General features: G+C 39.7%; 1 protein-coding gene and 1 long non-coding RNA gene across 4 annotated transcripts; one reads left to right on the top strand and one right to left on the bottom strand.

Moving 5' to 3' along the window:
* The first annotated feature begins 2036 nt into the window (after positions 1-2036).
* On the top strand, positions 2037-14693 carry LOC146424820 (programmed cell death 1 ligand 1-like). Of its 3 annotated transcripts, XM_085042394.1 has the most exons (10): positions 2037-2326; positions 3436-3645; positions 4659-4703; positions 6862-6930; positions 7617-7967; positions 8428-8709; positions 9910-10020; positions 11637-11687; positions 12605-12670; positions 13662-14693. In XM_085042394.1, exons 4-10 carry the CDS (start codon positions 6876-6878, stop codon positions 13682-13684), a joined length of 939 nt encoding a protein of 312 aa, XP_084898520.1. In that variant the 5' UTR covers positions 2037-2326; positions 3436-3645; positions 4659-4703; positions 6862-6875; the 3' UTR covers positions 13685-14693. The 3 variants fall into 3 exon arrangements, with proteins under 3 accessions (XP_084898520.1, XP_084898521.1, XP_084898519.1); XM_085042395.1 differs by lacking the exon at positions 2037-2326 and having other exon boundaries at positions 3215-3645; XM_085042393.1 differs by lacking the exons at positions 2037-2326; positions 3436-3645 and having other exon boundaries at positions 3729-4703.
* Positions 9895-18021, bottom strand: LOC146424819 (uncharacterized). Its single transcript, XR_014846774.1, has 3 exons — positions 16931-18021; positions 12015-12150; positions 9895-10006 (listed from the first exon to the last, which is right to left on the bottom strand). It is a non-coding gene; the product is annotated as an uncharacterized LOC146424819 (long non-coding RNA).
* Positions 18022-18104: the final 83 nt, after the last annotated feature.

Here is an 18104-nt window from a genome sequence, read left to right as displayed (position 1 = left end):
AGAAGAAATATTTGAAATAAAGGAAGCGTTCTTCCTCTTATCTTTATATGCAGTGCACTTGGATGTATCAGTTTGAATTCTACCATAATGATTTGGTTGTAAAATGATTCATTATTCTCATCAATGATATAATCCAAATTGAGAAGGAAGTATATCATACAAGAGATAGCTGGTAGATCTAGTATGTGGAATCTAGTATGTGATTATATCTGTATCAATCTGCCTGATTGATTCCATTGAACTTGAAAGATTATCTACAAAATTAAATTCCAAAATCTATCAGTCAAAATAGCTAAATAGTTCAAAAGAAATACAGATCAATGCCCTGAATTTGTAGTATTTGGCAAGCCAATTTCCTTGTTTTACTACAGTATGCTTACTGAAGCATGCTAGAAGTGTACTGACTGTAAACATAACTGACTATCAGATATTTTAAGCCCATAATAATTAACTCTTCAACTTGTGACACTTTTTTTTTTTTTTAAATTTTAGGGATGACTGTTCAGCAAAAATTCCAGATTTCTAATACTTCACATTAATGAAAAAATATGACTGTAACCTTGAAACTTTTTATCTGCTTTTTTGTTTTACTATTCAACTTTTGAAAATAGGAAATATGTGAATGAAAGTCCTAGTAGCTACACAGAGCAAAGATAAACCTGTAGCTTTGACACAGCATTTTTTGTTTGCTGTAGGGTAATGCCTTATGTTATTTAGTCTTCTCAGTTAACTGAAGCATTTATCATAAACTAGAATCTTCCACTTCATTCTGCATATGTTTTTCTAGTAATTTTTTATTCTTATTGGGTGGAAACTTCACAGTCTGGTTTATGACTGTTCTGTCTGGTTTTGAGACTGTTTTGTGACTTCATGTAAACCACATAGCTGTGTAAGTAAATTTGCCATTTACAAATGTCACGTTTACTGCTAAACTATTTGAAGCTTATTAAAGTATGAGCTTCCTCTGAGTCTTTTATTTGGGTTCCTACCTGCCTTGAGGCCTCTGTGCTCCTCTGTGCTTGTGGAGATGAGTCCGTTGGACTCATATCCTCTGGGAAGGGTCTGGAAGGATCAGGAACAGCACTCATTGTGTCTTAGGAGGTGTGTGTGAGGGGTGTGCAGGGGAGCTTTTATTGCATAACCTAATATCTACACCATTCTTTCTGAGGGGCTTACGTTATCTGGTTTTGGCATATTTGAACATGATTAAACTGATTATTGTCAAACACCTCCACACCAATGTGCTGTAAGAAAAACCAGTGGCTTCCCAGTGGGGATTCTGATGGTTTCTTAACCCCCTGATGGCTTATGGCCCATAAAACCATTAACGACACACTGCAGGTGACAGTACCTGATGCTTAGGGCACAGAGAGCATAGGGGTTTGTGTGTCCTTTCCCTCCTTCAGTACCCCTCTCTGTGACCTTTATGCTGCCGTGGGTCACAATTTTTTCTTTGATTTATATTTCACCCGGTAAATATACTCAGTAATAAACTGTTCTCACAATGTCTCCTCTCCTTCTCACAATCTCCTTGGTTCTTTGGTAACCAATGGTCCTGAGTAATGTTCTTATTTCAGGGCTGCTTTCTTTCAGAAAAGTTATAGCAGAGATCTTGTTAGGGTTATGTTTCATAACATCTGAAATGTTATCCCAGCAAAGAAACCATATAACACACTGTATTTCCAGATTGTATTATCGGGTTATTAAATTGGAGGTCTATCTCCCAGAAGGATCTTTAAGCGTCAGGGAACAGAGCTATTTAAATAAATTGCTTCTTTGTTTCTGGAGAAGCAGGACATAACTCCTGGAGTTTATGAATATCCTGGATAGTGTGTCATAATTTCCCGTCCTTTGACACCAGTCATCCTTCTCCTAGGTATGTATCAGTCATGTAAGCCTTTTGGGAAGAGCATAATGTGATTGCACAATGACAAAAAAGAAAGGAAAAGAAAAAGACATGGGGTGGGGGTGGAGCGGGGGGGTGGTGGGGGTGGGTGTGCGCACTGATGCCGCTTTTGGTTTTGTTTTCTAGAGCACTTGGCTCCCAGGAATAAAATAGTTGCCCAGAGAACTCCCTGTTGCGCCACGGTTGAAGCGCTGGGAAACACGAGGCTGAGGAGCACGGCGCTGGGGGTTTTCAGGACGGCTTTCCGCGAAGGGCCGCGGCCGGGAGCAATTCCAGGCATTGCCACGGCCGGCAACCAGCTGGGGGGGGCGGGGCAGACCCGGGCCGGGGCCGGGCTGTGACACAGCGGGTCCCACCGAGGCCGGGCCGGGACGCGCTCCGCAGAGCCCTGGCCGCCGCCAGGCAGGGAGGAGCCGCCAGGTAGGGAAGAGCAGCCAGGTAGGGAAGAGCAGCCAGGCAGGGAGGAGCCGCCAGGTAGAGAGGGGCAGCCAGGCAGGGAAAAGCAGCCAGGCAGGGAGGAGCCGCCAGGTAGGGAAGAGCAGCCAGGCAGGGAAGAGCCTCCAGCAGGAAAAACAGCCAGGTAGGGAAGGGCAGCCAGGCAGGGAAGAGCAGCCAGGCAGGAAAAAGCAGCCAGGTAGGGAAGGGCAGCCAGGCAGGGAAGGGCAGCCAGGCAGGGAAGAGCAGCTAGGCAGGGAAGAGCAGCTAGGCAGGGAAGAGCAGCCAGGCAGGGAGGAGCCGGAGCACAGCTCCCCGCTGCCGCTAGCCCCATCCCGGAGCTCCATCGACCTCCTCCTGCCTTGCGGCGGCTGCCGGAGCCTGCCCGGGAGCATTGTCCCTAAAGGCATTTGCGCTCCTTGGGAATGCCCGGTGACGGGCAGGACTGAGATAGGTGCCTGGGAAATTTGTTGTGCAACAGGTGAAAAAACCCCAAAACCCAAGCCGCACCACATCAGTTTAGAACTGTGCAGTAAAATGTGTTTGTGTGCATGTAGGTGTGTATATGTATAAACAGGAGTATGTGTGTATACGCAACAAAATTAAACGATAGGAACAAAATGAAACCCAGCCAACCAAAACCCCACCTGTCCAGGTCTTTTATTTGCTACTAAACATTTACATGGAAAATGCAACTCTGTGACCTCGAGGCAAGAGATGAAAAAGCGGAAACTAATTTGCTCACATTGAAAGGTTGCTACACCAGCAGCTTCTGTGATCTCATAGAATTTTGCAAATGTGTTTCAGTTTCTCTCTGTTGCACCTTTTTTTTTTCCTTTACTGAGACAGTGTCATTTAGCTTACTTTTAAGAGCAGGAAAAAAAAAAAAAAAACAGTGGAAATTAACATTCATCTGTCTCACCTACTGCGGATATCCACCCCCTCAACCTCCTGAGGTAGTTTCAGGTTGTTAGAACCTAAATGTTACATTGAGTTGTTTTATGTACCGTTGTTTCCATGTTCGTCTCAAACATCAAGTAAAAACCTTAACCTTAACCAGTTCTGTGTATTATGTGGTTATGCTCCCATGACAGATACTGTGAGCGGGCTGTCAAGTGGAAAGAAGAAAACACTGAAAACTTTTAAGTGGACATTTCACAGTATTTTAACTCTTCCAAGAATCTCAGTCCTTTTCTGAGGTAGGCGAAGACAGCTTAAGTGGATGACTTTACACTGAAAAACCTATGTTTAAAGTTGTATTTTGTGCTGTTGACCTGTTCTCCCACCACAGTCCACAATTTCATGTGAGTACATAATTTTGCTTCTAATCCTGGGGGTGGGGGGGTGGGGGTAGGGGTGGTGGTGTGCGTATGGGGGGGGTGGTGGTGTTTGTATTCTTAAATGACTTCTAGTATCACAAATATGAAAAAGACGGTGCTCTGTAGCTTTTGCTAACCTAGCGCAAAGGATTAAGAACTGTTGTTTCACTGCACGGTAGCAAGGCAAGCATCCTTCACTGTGTCCAAATCTTGGGAAGAGAATACCTGTCCTTACCAGAGGAGGGTAGGAAATGCTCTTCCCAGTATTCCAACATTATTCCTATTCCTATGACCTTTACAGAAATAAATAAATCGTGTAGAAAGTTCTAGTCATAGTTAGCAGCTGTTTGGCACATAATAATCTAGGGATCCTGAATTTTTGTAGAAGGGTGACTCTTGCCACTGATATTCCAAGGACTGTTAGTCACACACAGCTTTGACTGGATTACATGTTTCTTAAATGCTTGTGGCATTTTATGTTCTAATTTTTGCAACATTTATGCCTCTGGTTATGGTGAACCACTGTTAGCAATAAAGAATTTTCCCTACTGGGGAACTTTCCAGTAATAGGGAAGTTTTCTAAAGAAGTAGGTGGACTTACATCAACCTTTAAGTTGTCACATGAAGCCTTTTGACAAATAGTTCTGGTTTTCCTATACTCTTCATTTGATTGTGGGGGAAACATACAGCAGCAGTACTGAAGAGCATTTTGCACAGTGAATATATTTTGCTTTTAAAAAACTATTTGCTGCAGATGTTGGAAGCTGGCAGGAGAGGAGAAGGAATATTGTGGTAGGTTTTGTAAGAAAAACAGTAAGCAGATAGCTTTAGTAAAGGACTTTCATTGGCATCAAGGTCTCAAACTGCTTTAACTGATCCAGAGGATCCTTCTGTTCAGGGTGAAACAAGAGAAGGGTCTATAATGGTTATTGCAGTGGTTTTCTTTTTTTCATGCCCATCTGGATTTGACCTGGACCTACATTTTTTCTTTCTGAAAGTGAAGAATTGAATACAGCAGCAGACTTTCAGTCTTGAGGAAATTTGTAAGTAAAAGTCATACTTCTTTTGTGTATTGTAAAGCTTGTTTTCCTAAACTGTGGGGAAAGCACGCTAGTAAAATTCAGCAATTGCAGGACATAAATATGGGTCTTAAAACTATAAAAGCTAATTTGTCATCCATCTTCCAGGAGCTAATCAGAACACCTTTTCTGGAGATCACACCAACATTCAGATTTCCTGTCAAAAAGGTGGATAAGGGTTGCATGCATGAGTATGGGTACCTTTCCTGACTGTAGTGCGCATGCTGTTTGTTCCAAGCAGTGTAGTATTTCAAGCAGCATACTTTGCTCCGAGCAGTCTACAGCCTCTATTCTTTAAAAAAAATAATAAAAAAGAAAAAAATTAGTCTGAATGTGCTGCAACTCTGGTCATTCTGACAAGGGGAGTGCACAACAATACCCATCAGTCTCAGCAGCTGGCCCTTCTGCAGGCTTGTCTCCAGAGTAAGTGTGATCATAGCATGCTTGTGAGATTGGTATGCCTCTCTTGTTTAAGAAGCTTTGCTTTGGAGCTTAGTTGGTGCTCTGGACTGCTTGTTACTCCAGCAATGGAATCATGATGGAGGCATTCCGATGCATACACATTCACAGAAGCTCTTGGACACCCACAGGATTAGGCAGCAATTTTCTAGTGCTTTCAGGAACATCACTTGTGCCTAAGGAATAAATTCAGTACCTAACTGCAAGCCTAGGATTTATCAATGAATTGGATCCCTGAGAATCTTCTTGGTATTTTTCCTGCACCTGTTTTCAGAATATGCATATATTGTTAACAGTGTAGTAGATTAACTCCCTTTCTCAGCTCCATATGTGTTGCTTTCTGCAAATCAGCTATTGGGATCAGGCAGCAGCAATCTGATTAAAAGAAATAGTTTGAATCGAATTCTTATGACTAGTCTAGTTCCCTTAACCCACAACACTGTAAAGGCACGTGTCGTATGAACTCAGGAAAATATTGTTGTTTCACTATCATCTTAACGTTGAGAATCAGAGAAATAAGGACAAAACAACTTATAAAAATTGTGAAAAATGACAGTCAAGATAGAATTTCACCAGTTAGGAAGAGTAATGGGTATTGCAGCTGTCTAATTTCTTACACAAATTGTGTAACTACCACTAGAAAACAGCTAAAGGCAATCTTTTCTTATTTTTGTGGATGTTTGGGTATCCAAAATTAGGACTTTATTTAGAAAAAAATCTACCACTTTCTGTAATCATGAAAGATTTCCGTTACAGTGTTTGAAATTTTCTTAACAGTAATTTGAAAAATGATGGCAGTACTGGACATTAGTATTGTTCTGACTTAAAAGACAGACTTACCAAAAGCAGTGGGTGTGTGAAGGTTAAATGTATGAGTTGACAAAAATAAGCATTTTATAATGTTAAAATGTTGTGTAGGAGTATAAAGCCTATGTCAGTAAAGAGGGGGAAAACAGAAAATGAAATAACTTTTGCCTTGAAAAGTTATTTCTGCTGCTTTAGCTCTGAAATACATTTTCAGAGGTAAAGCAGCAGAAATTCAAGACAATAGATTTTGCTTGTAAATTGTTTAGCTTTGCCACTATTTTACAAAAGCACTATTGTGTAAATAGTTGTTAAATAGTTGTTATTGTGTAACTACTTGTTAAGACATGAACTACCATATGAATTGTTTTTACAGTGGTATGTAACTTTGTGAGCCTTGTGATAAGTACTGTGAAATCAGGGTGAAAAAGCAGGGTGTGTTCATAGTATGTTAAAGTAAAACAGGCAGAGAAGAACCAAATTCTATTTCCTACAGTGACTGAGTATAGAAAATTCTTTCATTCTCCTGCTAGGAGCAACACTCCCTGCTAGAGTTAGGGGGAAAGTTGGGTATTTGTAAGTCCTTATTTACTAACTGGCAGATAATGATAAAGCATCTATTTAGCCATAACCAAGGACAGGTGTTTAAAGCATATAAAGTAAGATGTTCTTCCTGGACCCATGCAGGAAGATCTCTACCTGATTATCTTTTGGGTGCAGCCTCATCCTCTTTTTGATTAGGGTGGAATTCAGTGTCTTCTGTCCAGTTCTTTGTGTGGACCAACTATAATGTATATTTTTGAGTTCAAGTCGGAAAATGAGTATGTATTTATATTTTTCTATTATTTTATCATTTTAGGTTCTCTCTACATCATGGGAAGGCCTTTGCTTTTGTACATATTTTTATTCTACTGGCATTTCCTAAATGGTAAGAAGCCAAGACATAAGAAGCAGTAGAACAGTTTTAGTATGTTCTCTTTCCATTTATAAGCACAGAAGCGTCAATTTCCCCAGTTTTCCTTTAGCTGTTAGCATTTGAGGGTTTTTTCCCGTAGTGTTTTAAATAAAAAGGTCCTAGCATGGTTTTACATTAAACTGAATGCATGTGCTTTGATATGGGGCCAGGTAAAATCCCTGACAGTGTTCCAGCAGAGACACCATTTCAAACAAGGTACCATTTGCATCACACAAAACATTTTATTGGCAGCATAAGACCTGGGAATTTTTGTGCATTCTTTAACACTGTGTGTGAAAACAACTGGCATTTATATAAACAGAATATTCCCATCAGAGGCACTAACGCTTGCTTGTTACTATGGCAGTGCTCTCAAAGCAACAGCTGAGGGGCTGTGCATACACCGTTCACTGTTTTTAGTACAGCTTCCTACTGCGTGTGGGCACAAAGCACATGTGTAAGTACACAGTGTGTATGCACACAGCAGATGTCTTTTGTTTTGTCACACACTTGGACAAGTACATACCAAAATGATTCACTTTTCAGAACACAGCAGATGCTTTGGCCCTTAAAATCTCCTGTGGATATGATAAGACATGATTTCAAAGATTATGCATATTACTGGAAAACTAAGTTTTCTTCCAAATTTTATTTTTCAGCTTTATTCACTGTTGAAGCTCCCCAGTCACTCTACACTGTGGAACATGGGAACAATGTGACCATGGAATGCACATTTCCAGTGAATGGGAAATTACAGTTTAAAGATTTAAGTGTCAGCTGGGAAAAGAAAGATGAGTCGAAGCAGGTTTATGTACTTTACAAAGGAGAGGAAAACTTCAAAGGTCAGGACAGTGACTTTAAGGGAAGAATAAAATTGTTGAAAGAGAATCTGAACTTGGGACAGTCTCTCCTTCAGATCACTGATGTGAAACTCAGAGATGCAGGGGATTACCGCTGTATTGTTGAGTATGGGGGAGCTGACTACAAGACAGTCCATCTAAAAGTTAAGGGTGAGTGTGCTACTACCAGAGGTTCAATACTTTCTGTTACTCTTAAAAGATTTCAGAGGAGACCATGAAATAAGACATGTCTGCATGAGCAGTTAAAAAAGCCTCTCTGGAGACAGGAGCTGTCCGTCAGAGCTTGTGCATCTGTATAACTTGGCATTTCTGTTTAGGTTGAATCCATGTTCAGTCATTTAATTCCCCAATGGCCTGTGAGGAATGGGGTTGCAAAATCATGTAGACAATACAAAGGCCATAAAGCTAGTGAGCTTTCTAAACCATATCAAAATTTTAATAAATCCCATACCTCCGGTTACAGACACAATAGTGTTATTTACTTTTCCTGTCAAAATGCAAGCTGAAACTTGACCCTGGGGGCTGGAGTGAAGGAAAAGGTGTCCTGCATTTAATACATGCTGTTCTTCTAACTTCATACTAGTAATTATTTTTATTCCCAATTGTTTAGCCCCTTACAGAATTATAACCCAAGGAGTGGTGAGCACAGGACACAAGGAATGGAAGTTGACATGTCAGTCAGAAGGACACCCAGAGGCTGAAGTGATATGGCAAAACAGAGACTATGAAGATTTGACTGATAAGGCAAACACAAGATATGAAACTGGAAGTGACCAGTTGTACCGTGTGACAAGTACTCTTACAATCAAAAGTGAAATTGACGAGATTTTTTACTGTATATTCTGGAATAAAGAGCTGCAAGAAAATACATCTGCCATTTTACACATAGCAGGTAACATTTCTAAATTTCATTTATGGTAATACACTTCAGGGTGCTAATGTAATTTTGTATGAGTTGAATCAGCCATGATTGGGTTCTCTTTCCTATCTAACTTTGAAAAGGCTAGAAAGAGATACCTATGTTATCAAATTTTGTTATTAATGTACACTTCCACCATACTAACATATTCATCATGCATGTGTGGTCAGAATTTAAAGACAGGAATTTTGTGTGACCTGCAGTTATGTGAAAATTGAGGCTAAATATTAAAAAAGTTCCATTATTTGGAAGACATGCAACTCAGCACCTGGAAATGAAACCCTCCCATATAAATTAAACACATCTTCAAAGAATATTCTATTTTGTTGATGATTACTGTCAAATAAATGTGAACAATATGGTCCTTTGCTGCCACTGCAGCCTTTGCTTTGAGCATATTTAAATTTCACTAATCGTACACAGATTTTTTTCCTCATAAAGTCTGGATAGAAGGAAAAAATGGACAAGACTAACACAGTTCCTCATTAGACCTTTTAACTGGGCAGCTTCCCTGCTTCTTTTGCTTTTGCTTATTGTTTTCTGCATTGTAGCCTGATATATTTTCAACCAGACTGGAGACCTGATCCAACTCAAAAATAGTATTTCTGTTTGTCAGACTGTTACTTGGTCAGGTCCTTTCCCATGTCCTGTTCACCACCTAGTTTGAAAAACACCTGTGCTGACACAATTTTTGGGTCTGATAAGGGCTTGAAACAGGCAGGTTAGAGTGAGAAAGCCAAGTCATTCTTTCAGTGGGCAAGGTTGGTTTTAACAAGAAAAGTATCTGGGATTCAAGGAGACCACTTATCATTTGCATTCAGAGCTTTAACTGTTGAAAGGGACACTGTTCTCTCAATTAGTTTTATCCTGTAGTTCTGATGAGAAAGTAAACTAAATATAACACTTTGACAAGCAGAATTGTGATGAGATCAAAGGCACTATCACATGGAATGCAGGGAACAAAGACAAATGTTAAGATATTCCATCTTTTTTTCCTTTATGTGAACAAAATGTGGTTAAGTGCACCATTAGCACCTGCCCTTAGACACAATCTGTAATGCTGTAATCATGTTTGACCTGCTCATAGCAAAAGTAATACAGAGAAAATTAAAGGAAAGAGGAGGATTTTATGCAATTATGTAATGTCATATCCCTCACTTGTTTTTCTTGAAGATTCAGCTGATGGCATTCTCCAGACTGAGAGCAGACGCTTTGTTGGAGCAGCTCTCATTGTTACTGCTTTTGTTGGAACTGGGCTTCTATTTATGCTCTGCATGAGAAAAGGTATTCAAATTACTTATTTTAGAGTACCTCAGTTATTGTTAGTCTGTTCTGTTAATTCATCCTCCCTGAGTGGAATGAGACAATTTTTTACCACACAATTTATTTCCCTTTCTTTGCAGGACTTAGGTAAATACTAGCAAGTTACCAGAGTGGAACAGTTTATCAGTCCCTCACAAACCACTTACCCATCCATGTCTGTTAATCTCATAGATAACGATGTAGAGCAGCAAGATATGTGCCTAGTCAAATATCAAAGCTGGGTTTGTTTGGAAATTGAAGATTCCTGCTCTGTGTCCTCCCTTTTGACCAGGGATCAGAATGCTGGTAGCAGACAGGGTACTAGGGGTTTTCTAGTGGGTTTTTTCCTGCATGCTCTGAAAAACTTCACTGAACTGTGAGAAGTTCTTTTTTTAAGAGAATATTCCCACTCAGGCTTTACACCACTTCACTGATTTCCTCACTAAGTTTTGGGCTTTTTTAGTGCACTTCACTAATTTAAATTTGACATTTTCAGCATCCCAAAATGTTGAGAAGCTAAAGCATTGGCAATAATTTGTTTTCACTAACTAGCTAACAAAAGAAAAAAAGAAAAACTTGTAGAAATAGTTTTAAGGGTATCTGACTTTAAAAAGAACATAGTTAGCATCCAAAACAAAGTAAAAAAATGTTTGCAAATTGTAGCTTAAACTGCAAGAAGTACTGTTAGTTTCTTTTCATTTCATTGGTTGGTTGTGGGTGGGCTATGGAAACATGTCCTGGGAGAATATTCATAAGCTTAACAGGCTTGCAGGCTATACTAACAGGCTACAAAAGGCCTGTAGATAACCCTGCAGGTATAAGAAGGTACTTGCCCTAAGAACATGATAGGAATAGGACATGGAAGTGGAAGAAGGGACAGCAAAATCCTTGACTGCTTGAAAGATTCCCAGTGGGGATTTCAGTGAATGTCAGGAGTTTCCTAGGTTGCCTAAGTAATATTTATCATTTGTATGTATATGTGATAATGTATATACATGTCATGATATATATGACTATCATGACTATGTTTTATGTATATTTTTTAAAATATATATATATATATATATACACACACACACACACATACACATGTGAGTGTGTGTGTATGGGTCATAAAGTACAAGTTGATTCAAATATCATAGTAGTGGTAACAGGTTTTTGTTTAAAACCCCAAGCTGTCCTGGGTGACTCGACAAGTGATTCTTTCAGAGCAGAATCTCCTCAGAATGTGGGTATTTTTCCCCTCAAAAAGCACTGAGAAAGTCATCCCCTTTTTGTTTCCTATTGTCCGATATGTTCAAGTTCTGAGTGAAAATATGTGGTGAGAAACAACTTGAACAAGTATCTTCCACTGACATTAGTGTATAGTATCAATGGAGTTCTGGCTTAGGAACAAGGAAAGGAAATTGGAAAGGAAACTAGCAGACTGGGAGCCCTGAAGAATTTATTTTAAAGTCTTTGAATTTAGTGTTTTGAGAATGAATCGTTACAGTATGTTAATTGTGCCACTCCCACCAGTGTGTCTAAACCTCTCATTGGATCTAAACCAACCATTTTGTTTTCTTTTTGATTTTTTATTTTCTTTTGTTTTCTTTCAGCCAGGGCAAATAACAGCAATAGAACACCTGTGGCGAGTTCATCAATAGCAAGTATGTATCTATGAAATAAATCTAGCAGAGTGTGATTCTTGTAGAAATAATTGCTTGAGAGTTAACTTTGCAATGGTGTCAACCAAATGGAGATCTAGATTAATTCTGATTTCGCTTTCTACTTTTCACTTACGTAACAATTATAAATTACAGTTGAAAAGTAGCTTTTCATGACTGTGTCATCCTTTTGAAAGGAGAATATGAAAGAAAAGCATACTTGTTCCAGGAGCAGATGCACTCCTAATATGCACAAGAATAGGACAGAGCAGTATGCTGTGTTTTGGAAAGTTTGCAATAGGACAGGACAGGCTAGCTGGAATGTACTACCTCAGAATGGTGTCACATCCTGATGTGGAGTCTGTGCAGCAATTTGAACAGCATTGTCATGTTCCTGTGTTTTCTCCAGTATTATAGCCTGCATTTGAGGGTCTTTGTGACAACATTCATGACAGAGAGTTTGGCCCTGTTGAGAGAAACACAGGGAAGCTTTAGTTCCCCTGTTGCGATATTGATGCTATTTACTATCAGCAAAGTTCAGTGGAAGGCCAGTACCACTATGACAGGTGGTATTGAAGAAAATTAAGAAAAGGGTGAGGAGACTTAATATGTACAGCAGGAGAGGAGAGATTAAAATCCCTTTGCTACCTCTCAGAATGGTTATTGGTCGATTTATTTTTAATTTGTTGTTTTTATTTGGAGACTGCCACAGGTCATTGGCTTTTTTCCTAAGAAAATCCCTCTTGAGAATACTCACCCAAATGGACACAGCATTTTGTCCTAATCTTATCTCTTGCTCTGCATTCAAGACACTTTGTTCCTGGGTGGTCTGAGATGGCAATTTTTAATACAGGTTTATCACTATACGAAAAGGTTAAGCTACGCTCACTACTATGTGTATGTATGTCCTTTGCTTACAGAGCTGTCAAAAGATAAGGATACACATGACTGCAGAGATGCATCTTTTGAAGACAGAGAGCTGAAATGTAAGTATAAATGACAAAGAGAAAATCAGTAGCAAATTCCACACAGCATGAATCATCCCTGGTCATTGGAGCATAGATACAAGGCTGGTTTATTTAACCTCTTGTTTCAACAGCCAGAGCCTTCAAGAGAAATTCAGCTTCCCATTCTGTGTTTTACAAACGCACCATCATAACTCATCGTGCTCTCTTTGGTACATCAAATAATGAATCTGTTTTTTTTAAATCAAAAGAAAAGATATACAAAGGAAAATGTGATGTGAAGATATATAACAACCCAAATTACTCTTTTTTCCTGCTCACACTTTTGCTATAGAAACAGTTGTTCATGGACACCTGTAAGGGTTGTGATGGCAATGAGGAAGGAGATAGGAATCCATCACAGCCACTTGAGCAGGTCTCAAGCTCTGCCATTCTGTCTCAGCAAAGCAAGAAAATATATGATCAAATATCGGAAATCTATGAAACATCCTGTGGTGTGGAACAGAAGGGTGAAAGTATTGAGGTTTTTCTTTCCATTCTTGCTGACTTCTAAAGCACTGCAACAATTGCATCCCAAATCCCCCCCTGCTACACTTTATGACAGTAAACTTGTAGGTAAGCCTGCTGATCCTGCAGCTATAAATCTCCAGACCAAAGAGTTAGGGCCTGGGGATATACAGCTGAGGATACTGACAGATAGACCTCTAAATGTATTTGAAAGAATTTAAAATATTTTTAAAAGAAAGGGGGACCAAAGCAACAACAATCTCACTGTATTTGCTAAAGAACACTTCCCACTAGTGTGTTTGAACTACCACTTTATTTTCCTCCATGACCATCTTCTTTTTCTGTTCGATCTTTTAATGAATTTCATTTTAGAGCTTTAACTTTGACAATGAAGGAAACTTTTGTACCCACAAACTCTAGGAAAGGGGCCTAAAGCTACGAAATGTTCTGTGTCTTCATCATTTTGTAATTTGCTAATTTTTTCATATAATTCTTTCTTTTACAGATATCCAAATAGAAAAGACCTAGAGAAAGCAGTGGAAGACTTTTTTCCTCTATTGTGAAAATCTGACAGCTCAAATGTTCTGTGTTCTATCTACTGAAGGGGATATTAACTTTTTCTATTTATTGTGTGATGGCAATCTTCTATATTGTTGTAACTCAAGAGAAAACGTAATGAAGTTAAAATAATTATTATACTATAAAAACCATTGAATTCAGGCTTCTGTATATGTGGCTAGATATTGAGGTATTTATATAAATATCAAAGTTTCTACCTTCTCAAGTTTAGGCAAATATGTCTTTCATTGGAAATTTCTTTCAAGTAAAGCACTTTAGGTCTATGAACATCATGAATTTCATAGCTAGTTCTTGATAGGTCATCTTCTGAACATTTTTTTTCTTCCTTCTCCAACTAAGCTCTCCATTTCCTGCAGAAATATTGTTTTCCATCCTGTCAAGAATTTTTTTCAATACTTTGATTTTCCTAAAAGATGATAGTGCAACAAGACAAGATGCCACACATACAGGGCATTTTCAGTCCAAATACCACATGCTCACAGCTAAGCCTGAAAAAGATGATGTAAATGTCTTGGCAACTATGGTTTGGAAATTAATTATACTGAGCTTTTTTCTATCTTTCTTTGAAAAGCGTTTTGGGGATTTAATTTCCTCATGATATAGCTGGCACTACTTGGTTACTGCTCATTACTCTTCTGATACACACTTTGGGGATAATATAATTATTTGGACATTTAGGAAGAACAGCCCTTTTTTGGATGGCCATTTTCTTTGTCTTGGGAACAGAAAAAGGAAAATCTTCCTAATTCCAGGACATGAAATACATGCACATATGATTACTTTAGAAATGCCGAAGAAACCTGTTCCTGGGTCCCATTTCACAAGTTATAGTTATGTTATATTTTGCTAAGTGCACAGCTCTTTTGAGGAGGATCATACACACAAGAAAATTATTTATTACAGTGGTATTCACAATTGTATTTTTTTAATAAAACTAATTTTGTTTTTCTTGTGTTTTTTCCTGCTTTCCGTGACATTTTGTAAGTAGTGTAAGCTCTATTTGTGTATTTCTGAGAAAAAAGAGTATCTAAGAATTGGGTGTAGAAGAGAGTCTACAGCCATGTCCTCCCTCTAATGGCTCCCACAAGGAAGAGATGGTGAAGAACTGGAATCTCGTTGTTCTCAGGTTTTATTTTTCAGTAGCAAATAGATAAGTTTATTGTGCAGTCCTAAGAATGTGGGCACAGGCTTCATTCATGAATTCCAGGGCTTCACTGCTGGCAGTATTCAATCTAGTTAATGTAAGGTTGTGTTTAATAATCTCAGAAAGCTGTCCCATGAGAAAGATTCTCTGAGCTTTTGCCCCCCTTCCACCAGCACAGGCGCCTGTCTGTGGCTTCCAGGGCTGAAGGCTGAACTCTTAATTCAAATTCAAATTGTAGGTAACAGCTCTGGCCTGATGGCTTATCAGCTAAGCATGCATTTGAAACCAGCACAGAAACCGCTGAATCATCCCATGAAGGACCTTCACCTTGGAGGAGGTTTTGGGGTCTCCAAAGACCACCAGGACATACGGAGCATGCGTGGTGCACATGCTAATGATATTAATGACTTCTGAGAAATGATTTGTATAACCATTCCTATCCTGAAGAATGTAATTAATATTAATGATTTTACCTATAACACTGTGTCTTTGGGGTACTGAGGTATGTGTGTTTGGTGGAAACAATTCCCACACATCCAGTGCACCGAATAAAGCAAATACCTACTTCTCTGACTTGGTCTCTGAAGTGTCTCTGAGCTCGATTGGGGCGAATCACCCATGTAGCAGAATAGAGAGATGTGTCTTAGAATCATAATGAGGTCGGTTGACTCTGGTTAAGTAAAATAGTTACTACAAAATTATTTCCCTAAATCATTGCAGAGCTTGCATATTCTGGTACTGATTCTTGCCATTTGATTCTTCAAGGATGTTATGTGAACTTGAACATCTCCTCCTGCTTCCCAACACGCTTTTTGAGTCTGGATGCCATTGAAGGTGATAGCCAAATTTTAATTATCTACAGAGGGGTTTTTGAAGTATCAGGGCCATTTATAAAGTACTGACTCAGCACAAAAATGTAGAATCCTATCACCACATAAATAATTCCCCTTCCAGACAAGATGACCTCTTCATTCTTTACTTCCTGTTTGAGACTGGACAAGTTTTGTGCACATTAAAGTGAAAGTGAAGAAATCTCCTGCTCTTAGTTCTTATAAGTCTTTGCAAGGCAGTGCTGTTGACAGTGCATGCTTGGTGATTACAGAATTGAAGTTAATGTCTTTATCAAACTCCACTGGACATCAAGAACTGTTACGTTTCTCTTTTCCAAGCAGCAGAAAGGGCAAGTTACCATTGAAAACCCTGTATATCAGATGTATAAAATAATGAAACAGGGGATAAAAATATAAATTCTGTAGCTGAACCCTAACTTCTAAAATAACAGTGCTTGAAACACTGAGTGGTTTATAGGAAGCATAAGATTTTGCAACTTCACTAGAAAAGCAGGATGTATGGTGAATAACGGTAAGCTGAAAAGATCCGTCCTCTGTAAATAAGTAAATAAGTTCTACTTTATACTCCTTTGAAATACAAAGCAGAACTTGTCTAATCTAATTTTAGAAATTAAGCTTTTAGTATAATCTAAGTCTTGTGCCTTCACTTTTATAAATACAGGCAGACAGACCCACATGTCTATCCTCCAATGCAATGAGTGGTTTTAGCTCAAATATTTTCTGCTCATTACAGAGGGAGAATACATACCTAAGTGAAAATGCAACACATTTGGTTCATAAGAACTAGGTAAGTGGAAATCCTTCCCATCCTGACACACAAAAAATTGATTAAGTATTACATGTGTAATAATATTTTTTCCTTCAGATAAAAACATTTGCACGCTAGTTCAGTGGTTTTGGATATCTGGAAAGCAAAATACAGCAGCATGCTAGAGCAGACTTAGCTTCAGTAAGCCTCATTTTACTTCCTAAAGGCCAAGCATTATTAGATTTCCAAAAGTGCTCAGAAAGGGCTCAGAAAAGCCTGCACAATCTAAATTGGCTTATTGGTATTTCAGTTCAGGACTCATTCATTTGACAAATATAACTACAAACCACTGTGATATGGCATTTAATTTTGCAGAATACAAAAGCAATTGCAAATAACAATTACATTAAAGAAATAATAATATGAAAACCAGAAAAATCGTTGCTATTTACCTGCACAGCTTTTCATGGAGTAGTGTGCACGATGTGTATCCCTTCGCCCTCTTTAGCCAAAAAGTACCATTGGTGCAGAATTCAAGCATGGCTAGCCAGGAAAATGATAGAGATGCTAACAGTGGGATTTCTGCTTTTGGAGAAATCTTTTTGCTAATGTTAGGAGTAGGACTTCTGTTTTTTCAGCATCTTCTCCCAGATATCCTGTCTCCCTCTCCATATTTTTCTGATCCTGCAAATATATGATTGTCCCACACAAGTCTTATATTGGTGGGTTCATGAGACACCCAAAGCAAGTCACCAACTCTTGGGCAATTTCACTGAGCTATCTATCTCCCTGTCCCAGAACGGGAACACATGAAGAAAACCTGTTGTAGGTTGAAGTGGCTCAGAGTGAGTAAAAGACAGTGACAGTGACTGTGAAGTAAGTTTGCTGTTTCTTTTCTGTCATCCATATCATTGACTTCTGACAGCTGCCAAAGAAGTCATTGGAGCTTTTCTGGGAAAAGGTGAGACTACCCATGAATTGCCTTATGTGACAGTCTACACATTGTTGGAGGTCAGGGGAATTTCCCCCCATTTTGTTGCTAGGGAACCATTACGACCGAATACTTAAGACACAAATGATGTGGCTAGGGTGTGGTGAGGGGAGCACCTGGCCGTGGGTAACTTCACTTGCTCGCTGGGCATCGGAGGGGGAACAGTGAACCTGCTGTCTCCCTTTCGCTGCGACTGTGGAAAGTTCAGCTCTGTGCTGCCTTCTCTTCCTTGCTGGGACAACTTTCGCTTGGGAAAAGGCACAGGATTCTGACCCTTTTCCCCGCCCAGAGCGTGCATCTCCCCAGCTGCACTCACAGCTGCTGCAGAGGAGCCCCGCGCCCCTTTCTGCCTGCCGGAATGCACCTGCGGAGTTTCTGCCACCTTTGCTGGATACCCGGCCGAGGCAGTGCTGTGGTTCCAGCTCGCTGCCCTGAGCTCGCTGCCGCTCATCCTACTGAGGCGGCGCTGTGGTTCTAGTTCGCTGCCCTGAGCTCGCTGCCCCTTGTCCTGCTGAGGCAGTGCTGTGGTTCTAGCTCGCTGCCCTGAGCTCGCTGCCCTGAGCTCGCTGCCCTGAGCTCGCTGCCCTCAGCTCGCTGCCCTCAGCTCGCTGCCCTGTGCTCGCTGCCCTCAGCTC

The sequence above is a fragment of the Lichenostomus cassidix genome, chromosome Z (assembly GCF_008360975.1).
Source record: "Lichenostomus cassidix isolate B80296 chromosome Z, HeHo_3.0, whole genome shotgun sequence".
NCBI classification, from domain to species: Eukaryota; Metazoa; Chordata; class Aves; order Passeriformes; family Meliphagidae; genus Lichenostomus; species Lichenostomus cassidix.
This window is presented reverse-complemented; position numbering and strand designations above follow the sequence as displayed.

Coding starts and splice junctions, on each gene's coding strand:
- LOC146424820 (XM_085042394.1), top strand. CDS start 6,876: ATGGGAAGGCCTTTGCTTTTGTACATATTTTTATTCTACTGGCATTTC. Junction 10,021..11,636: donor TATGCTCTGCATGAGAAAAG/GTATTCAAATTA, acceptor GTTTTCTTTCAG/CCAGGGCAAATAACAGCAAT. Junction 11,688..12,604: donor GGCGAGTTCATCAATAGCAA/GTATGTATCTAT, acceptor CTTTGCTTACAG/AGCTGTCAAAAGATAAGGAT.